The following is a 21,070-nucleotide window of genomic DNA, read 5'->3' on the forward strand; positions in this document are numbered from 1 at the left end:
TCCTCAGTCTGATGTAAAATGCTGCCATTTGTTGAGACCTATGGTAGAAAAAATCCAGTTAACATGAGCAAAGCATTGATGATGGTTTAAAAAGAAAACAATTAGCCTCCTCGCCTGCCTGAATTCTTACCAGGTGTACTACTTTTGCTTTCCAGACAACAGCATACTGGGAAAAAACGCTGAACACTCACAGAAAAATCAGATACCAACTTTTTTGACCTTAAACTGGACTTCACCAGTAGAGTTAAAGGGAAATTACACATTGTTTAGCAAGCTAGCAGACGGCAAAACAAAGTATCTACATATACAAACATCTCTGCAGACACTCTACTGCCCACTGAAGAACTTGGTGCTGGAAGCCAGCGATACTATGAAATTTTGCTGGACAAAGTAACTACGTAGAATAAGCGGAAACTGAAGCGATGGATTCTAATTCATGCTGACCATGACCTTCCTGTATTTTAGAGTAAAAAAAACCAAACAAACTTAGGGCACTATCTAATGACTATGGATAGCATTTTACATCCATTGTGCAATGCAGCCTGTGATAAACCAGATATTTTCATATACTGAAAAATGCACACAAATGTGACAGTGAGGCAGACAACTTGCCATTGCAGCAATACAACTGGTAGCAAAATCCAGTTAATCATTATTTTCTTCCACATCTTAAATTGGTCTTGCTTTCTAAAATGTGAAAACCACCAGCTATTCCTCCCCTTTTTAGGACATGACTCAGATGAGAGATCAGTTTTCCCCTCCAGGTAAAAACCATAAAGATGAGATTGTGCCTTCTTTTGGCTTTGTATCTTCACACAAAGCTATGCGTGGTATACTACATTTGTTATGGTCAAACTAGCAAGAATTTCTTTAGTATAGTAATTAAATTTGCTTAAAAGAGAAGTGGGTGAGTCACAGTTGTGGAGTATTTTGCTGCTCATTCTTTATTACAAGTATTACAAAAACTGTTCCCATTTGGTTGCTCACAGTCTTTAAACTGAAGCCCAAAGCCTTTTTGCCAGTGGCATTATAATCTTTGCTGAAGTGATTATAGGATGGGAGAAAACTGAGACAACAGAAGGTGAAAGAGCAAATGGACCACTTGCTTTGAAGGATGTTATGACTTGGAGGCAAAAATCCGGGATAAAAATTAGATTTAAAGAAGATAGGTTTATTAATTTAAAGAGTGTGTTTCTAATTATTGCAGAATCTCATTATTCTGATACATACTAACCATACACTTGTTACCTGCATGTTTGGCAAATTAATGAATATGAAATATTTTATACGGGAACCTTTGTATTGCCACAGCGAAGCTGACTTCGGAGTGCTGCATACAGATTTACACAGTCCTAGCCCAGAGAGGAATAACCTTGGGCTGGATTGCTATAAAGTTTGAAAGCTTATTAGGGGTTGTCTGATCTGCCCAGTTTAAATATAGTTGGTTTTACATTGTTTTATTTGGATCAATAGTAGTGTTTTAATAGCAGTGTTTTGTATAGAAAAGGTTTAAGGCAGTATACAAGATTAGGCTCCTCAGATACAGTGACTGAAAACTAAAGCCACACACGTGCAGTCACGTATCTTATTCTCCTTGTATTGTGGAGGAACGTCTCTCACACTGCGGAGCAGGGACTGGCGACCCGGAGAACAAAAGGCACAAAGAGTAGGGTTGCCACAAAGGATGGAGCATCCCAGAGCCCTCACAACCAACCCTTCTACACTTGCAAACTGCCTGCGTCGGCTCAATATTCATGTCATTAAATTCCCCGACCCTTGGTTTTATCAATCATTCAGTGAGTTCATTCAGTTTGTAGATGAGCGATAGCAATGCCTAATCCTGAGGGTAGGGCTCTCCAGCGATGCACAGTATGCTTACAGCAGGCCGGACTCTGTTTTCAAGCAGCTTCATTCAACTGCTGGAGACTATGGAGTCACCATAAAAACTACCACCAGTACTAAACGTAAACATGTGTGTTAGGACAAGCACCGACGCAGCTTATGGCCTTTCACCACCGATGTTGTCCCATCTGTCCCGCTCAACTGCGTTTTACACAGTCGTTTTCCTGGGACTCATCACTGTAACCTGGATTCTGGTTTTTTAATGTGAAAATTTTCACAATCCTGTGTATTCACTGATGTCCAAAGAGAAGGACTGCCTTTGAAAGTATTTTGTTTTCTCTTCAAAGGAAAAGCAGAAAGACAATAGGCAGCCATCAAAGAGAAAGAAAAGCCCAGAAGGACAAGGAAAGTAAAAATAGTAATATTTCCCATCACATACTGTGAAGGAGAAGATACATAATTCTTAAAGTAGAGCCCAAATTTAAAAATAGTTACAGTGACACATATGCAACTTCTTTAGGAGACAAATACTTTGTCTCTATACAAAACTATGTAACAGAAGAAACAGCACATGTAGTTTTACTGCTACAGATTCAAATTTTAACTAGTTAGGGAAAGTTAAAATAGGCTTCTTTTCCAGATAACGAATTACTGAAAAGCAAGCAGAACTGTTCCATTACTCTACAGCCCAAAACAGTCTTCAAAAACAGGGCCTCAAGAGCAGTAACACACATTCTTCAGTTTACATGCCTGATTCTCTGAAATATATAACATAGAATTCAGAATTCCTAAAACTCAGCCAAAACCGGCTTTTTTTATATAAACGCATCAGAAGAGATTAAGTCCCCAAATCCCTCAACACTTGAACAATCTCAAGGAGAAGGGTTTTTTTTCCCCCTAAAATCAAGTATTGCTAATGTGATGTTCCAACCAAAAAATATTCACTGCTCAAAACCTTCAGCTATGATTTTTAGTGGCAACTTGTATAGAGAAAGAAAATCTTGTTTGGTTTTTTTCCCTAGCAGAAATAGAGGAAAACAGGTTTGCTTTTTGGTTTTTTTTTTTTTTGGGGGGTGGGGGGGAAGGTAGAGGAAGAGCTATTTTTAGTACTAAGCATTCTCTCTCTTGTTTTTCTTGAAGGCTTCATTGGGAATTGGGAGCTTTCACAAACACATTTCCAGTGTCTTTCATGATGTCCAAGTTAAACGGGCACCATGAAACCAGTAAAAGTAACTTGATAATAATTTCCTTTCCCTATTGCTCAGGCTTCAACCACTTGTTATTAGAACCTCTAGCAAACACATCTCTTGCTATTTTTACCAAAACGAAAAAAAGTTTGTGTGTCAGTCAAAATCTCTGCCTACTAAACAAATGCTACAGATGGACAAAAGAACACAACTTTGTCATCGATCACCTTCCAATTGAGGTTCCACACGTATCACCAACACGACAGCAAAAATAACTAGACCATTCCTAGTACTAGCAAAGGTAAAGAAATGTTCCTTACTACATTCATCTGCATTCCTGTATATAACTGATTTCAGGGCCGACTTCAGTGGTGATGTCTTAGAAAAGCTGACGTGATGCGCCCCTTACTAAAACCAGTATCAAGATGACTTCAGTTTTAGATGACTAAAGAGCCAGATTTCATGAAACAGTCCACAACTCTTTATGAAATGCCATTCACACAGATACCTGTGTCAACTGAAGCATTTAATCAAGTCATACAGAGCAGATTGAGGTTCTAACCCTAACTAAACTTTGAAAAAATCCAGTTTTTATGGATTTAGTTGCTTTTCACCAGAGATACTAATTACCAAAACTTGCACCACATGCTTTAAAATTCTGAACCACTGCAGAAGAACAATTAAACACTAGTGTTCCCGAAAGCTAAACAAAAATCCTAAATGATACTAAATAAAAAATGAAGGAAAATGAACGTTTAAGTAAATGTTTGCTTGGAACTGTATCTGCTTATTTCACTGCCAACACAAGTAGCCTCTTCCCCTTTATGCATCTGTTAAAAACAGGCAAGGACAATTCTGTCACCAGAATTATGATGCGTTTCCGTTACAGAATCTTTTAGTGATGGTAACAAGATAGTGAGAACACAGCTTGCCTTCCAAATCACAGATTTGTAGCACATGGCTGGCACGTATAGGAATATTTCTTATTCATATCGCATATTTGACATCAAAACCATTAGTAAGCAAACATGCAAACTGATCTAGATTTAAAAAAAGAAAAAAATAAAACTAATTTAAAATTGACATGTTATATAAATGTCATCCAAACATGATTTTGCACAGAAGAGGTCCCTCAGCAGCAGATGCAGTGCAGTTCGACTAGACGTGGATGCTAAGACTCTATTGTCAGAAGGCCATACTTCTATTACCAAGCATGATTCCTGCACGACTGAAAATGGGACGCATGAGGCACAATCCTTCATTATATGCATATTTCTACAAAGATTCTGTTTTTCCAAAATCAGAATTAATAAACAAAATTACAGAAAACAGAGCTATGACAGGGTCAGGGTAGGTCATCTATTCTACCCCATACCCAAGCGCAGGATTAATTTAACCCATTCCTGACAAAGGTTAGCCTAATCTATAGGTTTTAAAAACCTGTAATTACGAAAATTATATAACTCTCCAAACAACACCCAAGGTTTCACTACAACAACTGGAATAAATATTGTAGTGCCTAATCTTAACTCCCTGTCTTATCATTTTAAATATTATTTCTTGTCCTAGTTGCAATTAAAGAGAAGCGTATTTCCCCTTTGCCTCCGCACCTATCCTGCAGGTTTTTGTAGACTTTGAATATCCTCAGTTCCAATAGCCCGCCCTTCCTTCTCTGGACTGAAGAATAAAATCATTGGCATACAAACTGCATTACACTTGTTCAAAATATGCATGGTCCTGATTTTGAAATTAACTTCTCAAACACGAGACCAAACAAATCCCACAGATCCGTTTGTTTTCACACACTGAATGACCAAAGCCTGAATTTGAACTCATAACAGGGGATCCTGATTTGTTCCCTGTGCCAACTTGTACCTGCAGCTTGTGTTAACGTTATCCCCTCGGACCATGGGTAGGCAAGTAGAGAAGAACGAAGATTGTACATTTCATAGAATCACTTAGGTTGGAAAAAACCTTTAAAATCATTGAGTCCAACCGTTAACCTAACACTGCCAAATCCACCACTAAACCATGTTGTTCCTAGGTGGCACATCTACCCACCTTTTAAATACCTCCAGGGATGGCGACTCCACCACTTCCCTGGACAGCCTGTTCCAATGCTTAATAACCCTTTCACTGAAGAAATTTTTCCCAATATCCAATCTAAACCTCTTGGCACAACTTGAGGCCATTTCCTTTTGTCCTATCACCTGTTACTTGTGAGAAGAGACCAACCCCCACCTCTCTACACCCTCCTTTCAGGTAGCTGTAGAGAGCGATAAGGTCTCCCCTCAGCCTCCTTTTCTCCAGGCTGAACACCCCCAGCTCCCTCAGCCGCTCCTCATAAGACTTGTTCTCCAGACCCCTCACCAGCTTCATTGCCCTTCTCTGGACACGCTCCAGCATCTCAATGTCTTTCTTGTCATGAGGGGCCCATAACTGAACAACAGTATTCAAGGTGAGGCCTCACCAGTGCTGAGTACAGGGCGACGATCACTTCCACAGTACTGCTCACCACACTATTCCTGATAGAAGGTATCTCTTTTTCTGGTATCTCCAGTCGCACAAGCACAAGAAATCACAGTTTTCAGCCCTGTGCATATAGAAACTACCTGGGAAGGTTATGCAGGTGGGCAAGACCACCTCTTACTCTCATTTGTCTCCCTAGTGGATGTGCAAGGTGGCTCAGGTCTTCTAAGGTATAAAAGCATTGGTCTTATCAATGACATTCATTTTCCATGCTGATGTTTATCCTACCTCACACCAAGAACATAGCATTTTCTTGGGGAAAAAAAATGGAGCCATGGTCCGAGTTCCCTTGAACAATCGGTACCTGGCACTGAGTGCCAGTGCTGCCCCAGGGAGAACCATCACCAATTGCTGAATCTGGTAGCAACGACAAAACCATGCAGGGAAAAAGCATGATAGCAAGCCAGTCACCAAATCACTGCTCCCACAGCCATGCCTGGGAACCGCTATGTTGCCTTGTGTTCACAGAAGGGCAGTTGTGTCAGTTTAATTTAGGAAAATAATTCATAATCTACATTACAGTCTGGATTGGTATACACACCCCAGGTATTACAGAAGAAAGACTGAAATGTATGAGTAAACCATAGGAAACTATAAGCTGCTATTAGGATCTAACAATTAAAAAACAACAGTCAGACATATTTCTGACTTAAGGAAGAATCACTGACGTTCCATAAGAGTTTTGTAAAAACCCATCTAAATTACTGTAAAAAGTTCTTGCCACCGATGTCAGAGAAAGAATTTAAACTAGAACAGGTGCAAAGAAAAGCCAGTAAGATGAGCAGGGAATAGAAAAGCCATCTTACAAGGGGATCTTATTTTGTCTTGTTAAATGGCTACGCTCTCTAAATACACTAACAGGATGACACCATAGGAGGGAACTATTTAAACTAAAATATGAAGTTGTCACAAAGAGTGACCACAACCACAAAAGTGGTTGAGGTATTTTAAATGTTGAATAGGTACTTGCCATCATGATTGTTAAGGACATGTACCAAAGCAGAGGTTCCTCCCATCAGATTAAGAATAATTTCAAGCTGAATACTTGCATCCACATCTCACAAGTTTGGACCTTTTGACAGCTTGACAGCTACTACAAGTTGTTAATGCCACAGGTCTCTATCTTTTTCCATTAAACATGGATGATCTCTGGTCACTTCAGCCATGTCTGAAGAAGCTGTAAGGAATCTCTGTTGTTATTGATACTTTATTTTATTTATAGGGATAATTTTATTATATTATTGCAAGCATAGCCTGTCTAGGTCCCCAAAAGGTATGCCACTATATCTTATCCTAAAAAAAACCAAAGAACCCTACACAGTTAATGTAAGAACAGCTTGAACTGATACAATCCTGTAGCAAGTCACTCCATTTCCACAAGGGTTAAAGAGATTCTAGGCAAAGTTAAGTCCAAACAGTTGACTGTGGGACAATGACGTACATTTCACCAAAATTATTCTACAAGCTTTCTAAAATAGGAGAGCACTACTCCCTTCTACTGAACTTGCAGAGTAACGCATTATTCTCAAACAATCAACTCATAGTTCTCCTTCCAGTATCACACCTACCTCAATACACCGAGTTCCTCTTTTCTCCCTCAGGTTCCTTATGACCTTTCTATTTATACCCTTAAAAAGTAAACTGAAAAAAAAAGAACGGAAAGATAAAGCACCTCAGCCTGTAGCCACTATAAACTCTGTACTGTAAGATCACTTTCAAGTTTGTTTTGTCTACACTTTTTTATACCTACATTTTTACCAAATGGCTTATGACACAAAATACTGCCATGTTACTGCCCTTTTAATCATAAGCTTACTCTGCACCCAGTTCACAGTCCTTACCTACAAATTAGTGTAGTGATCCCACTGCATTGGCTGAATTTGCTTATTCTTGTAGGCATTTATTAGAATACAATTATAAAGAGAGGACATGAACTGATTGTCACCCTCCTTTCCAGAATTCTTCAGCCATGAAGGCAGCTCTACTTTTTCACTTCGCAAAACATGCACGAGGACAGATGATAATGCTACTGAGGACTAGCTACTAAGATTTATGTTCCTGTTCACTCTGACAACTTTAGCAAGAGCTTATAGAAGACATGAATGGAAATCAGTTTCAGGATTTAAGAGAGTTAACTAGAAACAAACCTAAGGGTAGCAATGCAAAAAGCAAGTCTTATCATTTCCTTGCTTCCATGGACATGCTGTTCCTTAAATCTAATCACATTTAGAAACTACATTAAAAAAAGTAAAGTATTTTACAACATGCTGAAAAAAATAAATCTCAGCCTTGCACAGTTGACCTAAATTACCCCCACTAAGTACACCCCTCCCGGTAAGGCAGCTGATGGTTATGTGGGTTTCAAACTGTCTAAAAGAAAACACCATGCAATCTTAGATGATTACCTCATTTAAGTGTTGACATAAAATTACAACTCTGATTAGAGAAAAATACCAAATATTTGTTCAATTTCCTGTAGAACTCCAGTTCAGCGACATACAAGCATTTCACATTTGCTTCTGTCTTTGCTAATGAAATGATCACACATTCAAACACTCCCGTTAAAGGAAATCTTTATAAGTTTCACAATAACTTCTCTCTCCCAAAAAGTTTTAACTGAAGCTAAAGATACTCAAAGGAAAAGTAGGCTTGTACTAGAAACTCAATCACCACCTGTCACATTTTCCCCCCTAAATTGAAAGATCATACATATTCAACACCTACACTGAGGAATTTCATTAATTCAAAAAGACATCATTTGCAATTTATTATATTAAGCTGACAGAAAACTAACAGCCACTCTTTCTACTGATGTTTGTCTTCTCAAGACACAGGCTGCTTGCAACAGTTGGGAGCTTAATTACACAGAAGCACTATCCTGGCACTGCACAGGCGCGCTCCTGTCACCAGGTGTTCGCTAAGGCATTGTCACCGTCACGCTTGGCTCAGAGACGGTGGCTGTGTACCCAAGTGCAGGAGCAGTAGTCCACGCTCCACGTGCAGGCATCGCTGGGAGCAGACAGCCACAAAAAGCATGGGGGTTTTGCAGTGTAAAGCTAAAACAGCACTCAGCTTTATCCAAGTCTTCACAGTTAACTGACATGCAGCATCCACGCCGCCTGAACCAAGGTTACTTACTGTGGCCAGGCCTCACATTAAGCCCACCATTTTCTCCACTGGGAACTCTGCTATGTCTAGTGTTAGCTACTTCAGAGTGAAAGGAATATCACGGACGAGTACAAATAGGATATTTACAACCTCATGTAACATGGTGTTGTAAAAAAAAAAAAAAAAAAGCTGTTTTGAGACCTGTTAAGTCTGAAGTGACAATGCACATTCACTATAAAACTTAGGAAAGACTTCTTGAAAGAATGATCAGCTACAAATCAAACCTAAGACTCTTTAAATGCCTTTCAAAACAGTTCTTTTGAACATAAAACAATCTAAAGAAATCCCTCTCATACTTTTTACTCTTCCATCTTACCAGCAAACACCTGAGCAAACTTTAACTATGTATGCTTTAGTACTATTCTAACTTTCTATAAATTAGGAGATAAGAGTACAAAGCTTCCAGGTATTTTAAAGAAAAATTAACAGTGTAAATATTTATTTCACCACTACTTGGCTTAAAACAACTAACTTATAACCAGTTCGCTTGAGCTTCTAAACCTCAAGGAACTAGTATAGACATCCAAACCACGTTGTATGTGTTCTTGACTTCAAAAAGCTGTCTGCTTTAATAACAAAGTACGGCTTATCTACTTCAATAGAGCAACTGTTTCTGTTTGCAGGAAAGAATACAGAGAAGTGAAACAGGATTTTTTAAATTTTTTTTTTCACATTATGAAATTTATTGTGTGTTTATCACATTCAAAAAGCATTGACCAGTGGGGGTTTTTGATAACTGTTATAATGCCAAGGTAAAGCTGGTATATTTGGAAGCTTAATTAGCACCTAACAGAGATTACCGTAAAGTTGAAGAAAATTTACCCATGTATTTGACACTTTAGACTTCCAATAGTTCTGTGGGCACAACAGAATAATTTAAAAAGTTAAAAAGAAACAATGATTTTGAAAGACCAGACACTTCCATGAACATATGAAATTTAATCTTAACTTAAAAAGATTTTAAGGGTTTGATGATTAAATCCTTACCCCCATTTTGATGTCTGTTAAAAAAAAAAAAAAAATCTAACTTCAGCCTGAGCTTAAATTTTTTTTTTTTTTTTACATCTGTCATGATTGCCTACATGGGCAATTATGGAAAAAACAGGATGAAAACTGCTTTGGGATGAACACTGAGAGATTCTTCACAAGGTATTGCAAGGCTGAAACAGGAGTGGGTTGGAGAAGAGACAGTAATTCACATGGTCAGATAAGGACCAAAACTAGAAGAAAAAAAATGTCAAGTCAGTTGCATGAAAATGCCCCAACATTGAGCAAAAGACATGCAAGAAAAGCTGAGGTAACAGTGGAGAGTGGGTCTTATTAGGTTTTGATAGATGGAGAAAACTGAAAACATTTCCCCACTGTATAAGTGACATTATCCACAGTATTGAAATATATGGAACAAAATCTCATTAAGGGAGAAATTTGATAAACTTTGCAGAAAGCCCTCTACAGAGCTAGTTTTGAAACAAAAGGGACAGATAATGGCTTAATCTCAAAATTAAGACTGAAGTATACCAATAGTACTTTACATCAAGCAGTTATCTTTAAGAATGCGTGAGAAAGGACAATTTACTTTTTTAAAGGGTGTCCTCTAAATACGGCATACATATGAAGTACTCTAACATCCTGGGTTTTTTTTCAAAGCTTTTTGAGAAACACACACAAATAATTCAGATTTAGTCAATTTTATTTACAGTTTGTTTTTTTACATTTCAGAGCATTACACAATTACATATTCTCATTTTCTGACCTGCAAACAGATACCTTAAACGGAAATATTAAAAAAAAATGAAGTTAGATACATCCAAAAATGCAACAATTACACATCTGACAATTCACAAAGTGTAATTTACTAGGACGTATCCTAAGAATTTAGGAACAACCAGTCAGGAGAAAATCTGACCAATTTCAGCAATCAATTATTTACACATTCAAAACAAAGCCTCTCTTAATCTAAACCTCCAGGCAAACGGCCTGAAAGATTTCTTCAGGAAGAAAGACCAGAAGTTATGATACACACCTATGCAGCATTAACAGCCCTTGATCCCAAATACTGAGCGACTTCTCAGCTTTGTCTTAGAGCTATAGGCATCCCTCTCAGCTTCTCAGACCCTGAAGTGTTATATTTGTGCCCCCATGTGCATAGAAAGGCTGAGTGTTTAAGTGGTCACTACGATAAAACCCCATTTAACCTGGTCTTTAAGCTACATGATTCTTCTTCCTTAAAATTTCAGCACGTCTTCTAATGCCATTTAAACTGGCCTGTGTGGATCGGGGCATGCCTCCTGAAGACGTTTAAGCATGATTTGAACCAATTTGCACTGGCCAGATTAAATACATTAGAGACTTTTTAAAATAATCTTTAAAGACCATTTAGACAAGGCTTACATATCTACACTTCCCTGATGGGCCACCTAAAAAAAAAAAAAAAGTCACAGCTACTACTTTCATCCCTTGTGTTAACCCTTTGCCACACAGCAACTAGTTATATACTGGGTAGAAACTACTAAAAAATTCCCTGCAAATAAGCTGCCTTTCAGCTGAGGCTATGGCTCCTATGCATTGGGTGTTTGAGGAGGTTTTTTTTCCTTTAAAAAAAATTCTCACTTGAAAAATACTGAAGTCCTCACTTTAGGCTAATTTTGATTGCATGTTCAATTTGCTTAACTGTCAAGAAACCGCTACAAATGGAACAACTTTAGTATAAAAAGAGCAGTCAACCGAGTGCAACTTCTGACTTGGCAAGTCCTTCATGGTAGTTCTCTAACTAGGCTATGAATTTTGTGGAGCCTCCAGATTTCTTGCCTACCTTACTGTCCATGTTCACGTTTCAAACTGTGTCAGCAGGGCCCGAACCTCGGGAGTCAGCTGCTTAGCAGCCTTAGCTGCCTCTGTGACGGCCTTGCGGTAAAGACCCTTTCTCTTCTTATTAAAGCGCAACTGGAAGCTTTCTAAAAAGGGGGATAGTTGTGCAAGAGCAAGAAAAGATGTTGTTGTGGAGCCAAACCACGAGATACGAGCCTCCTGTCGGACTAAAAGGCCATTATCTTTCCGGCTCACAGTTATGGTAAGAATACGGGCTGGCCACCAAGGGAAGCCATAAATCTTGGCCCAAACAATGTCCCCTACACATACGGTCCTGCCATCTGGTGTGACACATTTAGAGACGTTTTTGGAAAAGACTTCCGTTTTCAAGGAATTACTGAGCTTTTTCTCTTCCTTTGAAGAGGAGGAGGAGGAGGAAGGTGCATGCATGCTGCCTGGAGGAAAATCAAAGCTTTCAGTAGAGCTACACTCAGAGTTGGTAGATTTCAAATCATCTGTGCTATCACTACTACAAACTGATGCACTGGAAGAGTCAGATTTCTTTTGATTAAGGGTCATGTAAACCGTTATATTGCTTTTGCTGCCTCTCTTGCCCAATGTCTGGTGTTCATCCTGATCAACAGTTACATGCACTTCACTCGTGTCCTGAACCTCACTGCTGGCCTCTTCAGGGCCTTTTGAGGGGCTCTGATTTTCTGAAGGGGCCTCACCTGCTGAGCGGGTGGAGGAGCAGCGAGACTGGGGCTTAGTTGCCATCTTGCCACTCCGTATTTTCTCAAGTCCTGTCTTGAGAGAAGAGTCATTTTCTTCATTCCGATACCTTTGTGGCTTTAAACGCAATCGGGGTGGGAGGGAACCTGAGCTGGTGTTCTGAAGACGCCGCGTGAAGTGGACCTTTGAATGTGCATTTTTGGAAGAGGAGGTTGCACTCTGCTTCTTTTGTGCCTTTTCTTTGGCCATTTTCAAGACTTCCCGAGCTTTCGCATGATCCATGTTTTTGCTCTGGAGAACTTTTTTTGTATTTAACTGCGCTTTTGAAGTATTTGCTTGTGCAGAAACTTTAACCACTCTGCTTCTGCTGTGGGCAATATTTGAAACCTTGACCACAGCATTCCTTTTCTGGCTTTCATTTTGGCTTTTTCCATCCACTTTATGGTCAGTCTTAAGTTTTTTATTCACAGTAGTCACACTCTCATTTCTTCGTTTTTTATTATCCTCATATTTTGAAGAGTCACTTGCATTGCCACCTTTTTTTATTTCCTTTTTTTCTGCAACAACACTGTTTTTGCACTTGTCACATAAGACCTGCCGGGGTCGTAGTTTGATAGCATTCATTATAGAAGTGGGTTCCTCCCTGTACATTTTACGCTTGGGCCGCTTAATTTTCCGGGGCGGAGGCTGAGGTATTGACTGGTTATATGTGTCCCTGATAAACAAAGGAGGAGGATATGGTGCTCCCTCGTGAAAGAGAGGAGGTGGTTTCGAAGTCCATAGGCTTTTAGCTATGCTAGGTTCTGATGGCTGCGTGAGAGAAGAGTCATCAGGGACTGCAGCATTTGATTCACACTTCATCTGTGCCTCATCTTGGAATGGTTTACTTTGGAGCTGCATGGCTTCGGGTTTATCCTTGTATTCCCTTTTAGGAAATATGGTCACAGGGATTCCATGGGGTCCAAACCTTAAAGAGAAATAAAAAAAAAAATTAAAGGTTTGAGGGATCTTTTGCTGCATTTATTAAAAAGCATTTGACAACCTGCCCACAACATGTAGCCATCATTTGAAAGACATGAGTCCCGGGAAAATTAAAGCTTCATATCTAGCCTTATAAGCTTTGAAAAAGCAAGACACCAAAACCAAGTCAGAGAACATGAAATACACAGCTCTGCTTACTATCAGTTTCTCTTTCATCAACAAGATGCCCTGAAAATATAACAAAAAATATCACCTAGAGACAGAAGTGGAAGAATTAACTTTGTACTTTTAGAAAATGCTAAAACATACAAACTACACACTCATCTCATCAAGTCAATTCATCCATACCAAGTCAACTTATGTGAAGAAGGCATCTTCAGCAACTTTCAGAAAATTCTTCCATTCTTAGGATAGCACAAAATCTTAGGATGTTTATCTTAGGATAGCCAAACATGTTTCAGATTTATTTAAGGGAAATATGTACTGCATAAATACTTCCATCGAACAGAGATTGCCACCATTCTTCACCCACGAAAGATTAGCACTTGGTCATCTAACACACTACAGCCTAAAACTTAGAATCATAGAATAGTCTGGGTTGGAAGGGATCCTAAAGATCATCTAGTTCCAAACTAACAAGCTTGCTAGCCTATTAATTTGAGTTTCTTCCAGCAAAACTACCCTTATTTCAACACAGTACAAACTATTCCCCCGTTTTGTGAGCAAACAATATTTTAAACCTTTGCCTACTTTTCTGCAGACCACTCTAGATCTCTGAGGCCCCGTTTGGCAGCCACAGCACTTCTCACCACCCCAACCAGCTGTGAGAGGCTAGAATGAAAAATCCCAGTACCACTCGGGCATTGGCTCAACTTCCCTGTAGAAACAGAAGTAGCATGTTGCCTAATAGGTAACCAATACTTTCTTGCAAAGAGTGGCATTAAGGGAAACATTTTATCAGTTTGCAAGGCATTATGCTTGCCTTTTCCTGACAAGTAATCAAAGGATAAACACATTCATTTCACAACAACGTATCTTTCAACCCCCAGAACAGGGCAGGAGGGTTGTGAAAGCTTGTTCAACCTTCCTTCGGTCCCACTCCCCAACCTCCCAGGCCAAGGCACCAGCCTTACACAGAGGCTGGTCACTCCTTTGGAGCTCTTCCTGACGCCACCTCCCATGCACACACTAGATTAGACGGTATTTTAATAGATTGGCCTTAATTCAGTAACAACACAATAGACAAGGTTGCGATCCAATTCGAATCAGTAAACAAACACAATTTATGTTTATCCCAGCCCACACCCCACCCGACAGGAGAATGAAGACCTGTCCTCAGGTTAGCGCTAGTTCATGTTGCACTGCAGCTGCTCAACTGCAACGTCCTCTTAACTGATTGAACTCAAGTTTATTTACAATCTACAGCTGCCTCTCAACTGAAGATAAATGCTGAATACCCGCCTATTTTCCATTCACACTCCTGCAAGAAACACACAGTTCATACAAGTGCCTATATGTTGGCTTTATTTCTTCAAAATTGGTTTTGAAGAAACATGTTAGAAGATTCTTTACAGTCATCAATAAAAGCCATCATGTGTTTATCCTTTTGCTTATCCGTTAAGCCTCTTTTTACGCTTAAAAATTGCTAGTGAAGCAAGCAAGCAACCCATCCAATCAAGATTAAATTAGCCACCCAGTTTGCACTTCATTACAAAAGGAGAACAGAAACAGCAGACAACCTAAGCAAGGGGCAACCAACTTTGTCGTCATAAAAAAGAAGGGAAGTTGAACACGTGACAATTTACAGTTTAGTATCAACACAGACACCCTTGTTACCCTGCACCTAGGTACTGTTACCTTCATACCTTTGAATGCTGGAGATAGAGACAGGAGGCCAGGTAGAGCAGTTCTGTCCTCATCCATGAGCTGATGGGCGCTCTTTGCCACAAAATACCCTAACACCCCACAAAAGTTCATTTCTGAGGTTTGGGCACACTCCCGTTGAACACCACACATCCCTCCAGAAGTGAGCAGTGTAACTAAATAGTCTACTGCGCTAGTGAGGGCTACAATGAATTATAAACATTTAGCAGCTGATACAGGCATTTCTCCAGCCTACAGCCTGGCATTAAACCACAACGGACTCAGTCATAACTAAGCTTTAAGTCCCCTAAGGTTCCAGAAGCCCACCAAGTGTAAAGTTGCTTTTCCACAAACACTTTTCCTTCCACTAAGGATTATGAGTAAATTATTCAATTCCAAGTAGGGCTTTAAAAGAAACCATCAGCTGATAATAATTAAATTAGCAATATTTTCAGTGTTACTTGCATCAGGAACTTCAGCTGCAAGAGCAGTAAGATCCAGATCTCATCTTTCACCACCTGATAAAGATTACAGGATTTGGGGAAAAGTTAATTTACTGTAAGAGTTGAGAACCAGAACTCCTGGGCAAGACAAGATCTCTCCTGTGCAAATTTCAATCCCAGACAAATACCACAAAAGTAGGACTAGACAGGAGTGTGATATCGAATGGGCAAAACCCATGCAGAAGAACATCATTTACAATTCTTTTCACTGTCTCGGGAACTGCATTTCCCAGACCCTCACAAGACATTTCTACAGTACAAATCAAAAGCCTCTCTTCTAGAATACATTTATGCTGCTCCATGTTAGGACATGAAGCATGATTAGCAGTGACCAAGGAAGAAGTGGATGAAGAGGAAGTTCTCCAGAAGCATCACATTTAAGTACTTCATCTCTCTTTTCCTTGATTTTCATTCTACTGCCTCACAAGCAAAGTCAGCGTGATTAGTACTCAAAATGCATAAAAAAGCCTAATGGAAAGCTCAGCATATGACTGAGCCTATGAAAGCACCGACGATTAATACTGCACCTTAGACTATCCTTTCTTTCAAGCATTTGCGTAATACACAGGCCAAGCAGCGGAAGCACAGGACAGCCAAAGTGGAATTTTAATCTAAGATGCAAACCTGGTTTAGTAAGACACAGACCCAATCCAGACTGAATCTCTGAAGTTAGAGTCTGTCTCACAAAAGGTACTGTTTTAATAAACGAACTAGAATCTTCTGCCTCTGTCTACCCAAAAATTAATGAATTGCAGAATTAGAGAACATTCAGGGATATTGTCTTGTGCCAGTTATGTAAGAGCAAACGAAGACACTATTGCTGTAAAAGGGGTGTCAATACATAAAGACATGACTAGTCCACCTGAAGTACAAGATAAATTTGGTAAGCCCAGAGACAGAATATTACTTCCAACACCTGAATGTATGGTGTCTTCTCTTTGGCCCCATCCAATGGCAGGTAGTGCCCATAAACAGTCAGGTTTTATATCATCTTTGTTTCCTCCTTGGTGAATAAAGTTCTCCAGCTTTGCAGCTTGGAAGAATGATATGAAAATTAACAAGAGAGAACAATGGCAGAAAAACTCAGGAATGAAACAGTAAATGATACACACAAAGAAGACAAAGAACCAGATAAGAAGAGAGTGAAGGCAAAATGGAATCGCATATTTTTCTTAAGAGAAGAAGCAGAATGAAGATGTGATTTTAACAAACCTATTCAAGACAAGGCATAACACAGCATCTAATTACTTCAACAGTGAACACAAGTGTTTATTGCACATACTAGATTTTCAAGCCCTATTTTCATACATCTAGTCAGTGGACCTTGAAGACAAGTGCTTCTTGTACAATTACACCAACTACACATTTAAAATGTCTAGGAGTGCCACGTGTATGTAGGTTAGACATAAAGGTTGCAAGAGCAAGCATTTGGGCCATGAGATGAATATGGACTAAAAGGCTACCATGTAAAAAAAGATTAAAAAATCCAAGCAACATAACTCAGTTGTATCATGACATTTATTGATCCACATGCCAGGCAATGACTGGGCTCTTAAAATAAACCATTTCAGTTATGCTACATCAGTGAGACTACCTACATATTTTGTTTGTCACATGTTGCATGTTTAAGTACTATAAGGAACTGCTTTGCCTTTATTCTAACAAACTAGATTTTTTTAATATATTGACCCCAAGTATCTCTTGTCCTACTGTAATATCACTTTCCTCCAGAAAAGGCTATTCTTGGGAACACTTACTCCCATTATTGTTTGCTCAAAAAAAAAAGAAAAAAAACCACATTTGTGCAAGTTCCGACTGGTCATTGTACAGCCCACTCGCTGTACAAATATTGCTTGAAGGAATAGAACGATTTGTTGATGGAGGACCTAAAATTGAACTGTTGGAATAACTAAAGTAAGAAATAAGTATTTCAACCTAATTTAAGGCAATTCTGGAAAGCGGTGCACTACTGCTTCATACCTATTCAAAATTAGAACCAGTTTTCCGTTTTGCCAGCTTCCTCTCCTGTAAAGCTGTCCTGGCTCTTTTTTGCTTTGAAACGGCACCTCTAAAAAAAATGATGGTTGAGACCCATCGTAAGAAACTCATCTCCAAGAAGTTTTACAAATAACTAGAGCAATCAGTAGGACCTAATAATATTTCCACTATACGCATCACTTCAACATACATATGCATTAAAGACAAATATAGCAACAGGAATATCAGGAACTATATTTAAATAAGAGACTAATGGGGCAGATGAGATCAATTCCAGCAGTCCAGTGATCTTTACGCTGGGAAGAACTTTCCATTGGCATGGGTATGCAGAGACAGAAATATGATAAGAATAGTCAGGTTTTATTTCCACAGTTTGTCAACTGCAAGGTAATGAATAGGTAGCCATGGTATCTTTTGTGATTATGTAAAAGCTGGTCTGGGTATCAAACCTAGAAGCCTGTCACTTAAGGCCATATAGATTTGTATTACAGATGTGTAAACCTAAGTACTTCAAGTGAAGTAAACACTTTTTTCAAATCTAAATTCTATAGCAGAATTACTACTATGACTACATATTACTACTCAATTTGTACGCAATACACAGCACAGTTCAAGAGTATCTTTTTAAAAAATTAACACGAGATAAGGAACAAATCCCATTTAAGTTCATAACTGTATATACATAAACATCTAAACAACACATCCTGGGGCAAAGTGTTTTTACATTACCATGTAAAGTCTTAAGCTCTCCTCTTTAGCCTCCAATGTCTAACTTTTACTTCTCTATTAAAAGAAACAAAAATGAAAGAGCACCTTGTTCTGCCAAGAAAGGCCAAAGGAAAGAACCCACTGAACCAGCTCAGAAGTATTTCACATTTGTCTGCAAACACACTGAATCAACCTCATCAAGTAACTTTCTGTGTTGTGATGTGTTAAATCAAGTCTGTTGTAAATGACTGTGATCAAAACTCATCTTCGCCATTAAGTCAGACTACAGGAATCTCCGATAACCTTTTTATGTGTTGCTCCTGTACTCAATATCATCCATAGCATCTTGCAAAAGCCACGACAAGCAAAAACTGAAGCAATTTTTATGGCATGGATAAAAGTTCAAAGACTCTGAATGCTGGGAGTATAATAATATGCTGAAATAATTTAGAACTAAGTATATTTCATGCTTGTATCTAAACTGAGGGTTTAAATTATAATATTCAATGTAATATACAATTAGATCATAGCTATTTGAACACTGAGTATTTCAGAACTTCTCAAAATAATCTGTGTTTTGAACACACGTCATGAAATAACCTATTTTTAATACACGATTTACCTGGTTTGATAAGGCATGACATGGAACACACTGCTTTAAGCAGCAGGCACCTTACTGAAAAAAGCATACATAGAAGCCAAACTATCAACTCGATGGATTGCTCACCTCCTGAGCAATGTAACACTAGGCTAAACAGACTAGAAAATGCATATTTAATTTAGAGCTCCAAAAATATGGCAAAAGACTGCAGTGTAAGTGACTCTCTGGAAATAACACATCATCAAGAAGAGATGTTGCCTATTCATAAACTCTCATCACCAATAAAAATTTGGTTAGAGATACGATAGTTCAAATGAAGTAATATGCGAGAACCAACATCTAAGCAAACTAGTAGGAAAGCTTACATACTCATAGAGTTTTACTAATCAATATTAAGTTTAGTGTTTTTTAAGCAGATACAGTTGCCTGAAATCGAAGATCTTGTTTCTGGCACTTTGAAGGCAGAGGAAAAGACAAGAGCAGGCTATGTGTAGAATTGAGTCTGAAAGAGTATCTCAAGAAAGCTGGTCAGAAGTATCCAAGGCAGCAGCTGATTTTAATCATTCCTAGCCACTGTCACCTGGGTCTCCTACTGCAATCACTGCACAAGTAGAAACCAGCTAATGGACAACAAACTATATGCAAATACACCACAGACTGTATTAGCTTACAGTCCACCTCTCCATGGAGTTAGAAGCCCTTTGAAACACTTCAGCTTCCAGGAAACTGAATCACAGAAGTCCATGTAGTCAGGATGTTGATGCAGACTTTGAAGAATTATCCACTGTAGAGACAGAAGAATCTCTAAGCTGTGAGGAGTACACAAGTGGTCCCCTGATCACTGCTTTTCCCCCCACAGGAGTGGGAAGGTACCCCTCACCTTTTCATTGGAAAGGATTGACAAGTGAATTCACAGAATTTCTTTCAGTTTTCTGTAACTTGGAGTTCTATCAAGGATATAAAAGTAAACTTTAAAAGACAGAATGCTTTGTTTAGGCTTCCTACTACCACAATTCTACCAGCATGCTTATTAAAGCTGAAGGTCTATTAAAACTGAAATTATCTTTTAGTTTTTTACATGTTGGCATTACTAGTTTCAAGTCGGTTGCATTTTAAAATAGGTGCTTTGCTGATGTATTTGGAAGTGCTACACAATTGCAAAGCTTTACGATTAAGATAAAATACCTTGAATACACACTTCGATATCATCCACATACCAGACAGACCTAAGACACATGGAAAAGAATGATAACATTTAGTAATGGATTAACTTTAAGCCAATTCAGTGTCAAGATGGACAAGATTCATCAGTCCCCTATGAGTGTAAAGAAAAAAAAAATTCTTTCAAGCAGACTGAAAATTCCATCTCCATCCGCTGTCTCTCAACACTTCAAGCCAAGTCAAGTCAAGCTGCTCTTCGAAAGCAATGGCAACCCACACTGTTGGAATACAGAAAAGCATACCAGAAGAAGGAAGAACAGTTTAACCATCCTCTGTTGCATCACAGTCCAACAAAGAACAGCAGCAGACTACAGTTACTTTAGGAAAGGAAATTTTGAGGCACAATTCACAGATGTCCTACTTATTAGGAAAATTAGGGATTACTGGTTTGAGAAGGGGAAAACTCACACTCCTCGTACTGGCTCAAAATCAGAAGCAGGTTGGCAAGTGTTTTCAGTATAAGCAGCAGTTATAACATGCTTTATACCTATACCAGCAAAATCCTAAAAGCTAGTTCAGTTTTGTTAGGCATCTTCACTTTCCAAGTGGAAACCTGGAAATGAGTAAGCCTTTCAAAAAACACTGGATACGTGACCACAAATAACACTCAAAGTTTTGGATGTAGAAGAGAGACATAAGAGAAACTATTTTCATATAAAGAAGCTGAAATATTACAAAATCACAGAAAAATTTAAGGTTGAAAGCAGTATCACAAGGCCTTCTGACCCAACCCTGTCCTCTAATTGAGGCCAAATTTGACACTATACCATTGAATATAACTGCTGTCAGTCACAAACAAAGTATATGTAATTTACACTTCTAACCACAAACACACACTCACATCACACCTATGCTTCCAGTGTTCTCAGGATAAAAGCAAATATCAAAGCATTGTTACGGCTATTCCTTTAATGCTAGAATTTCACCAA

At 38.8% G+C, this 21,070-nt stretch overlaps 1 protein-coding gene across 5 annotated transcripts in view; it reads right to left on the bottom strand.

Moving 5' to 3' along the window:
* Positions 1 to 21,070, bottom strand: part of PWWP2A (PWWP domain containing 2A) — a 42,111-nt gene that overhangs the window by 15,572 nt on the left and 5,469 nt on the right. For 2 of the 5 annotated variants that reach the window (XM_054216992.1, XM_054216993.1), the window contains exon 2: positions 12,266 to 13,233. In XM_054216992.1, coding sequence (XP_054072967.1) covers positions 12,266 to 13,233 — 968 coding nt within the window. Of the gene's footprint in view, positions 1 to 9,832; positions 13,234 to 21,070 lie in introns of those variants that run through there. The other 3 variants (XM_054216991.1, XM_054216989.1, XM_054216988.1) reach the window with 2 other exon arrangements.

Source organism: Rissa tridactyla, chromosome 11 (assembly GCF_028500815.1).
Source record: "Rissa tridactyla isolate bRisTri1 chromosome 11, bRisTri1.patW.cur.20221130, whole genome shotgun sequence".
In the NCBI taxonomy this organism is placed as follows: domain Eukaryota; kingdom Metazoa; phylum Chordata; class Aves; order Charadriiformes; family Laridae; genus Rissa; species Rissa tridactyla.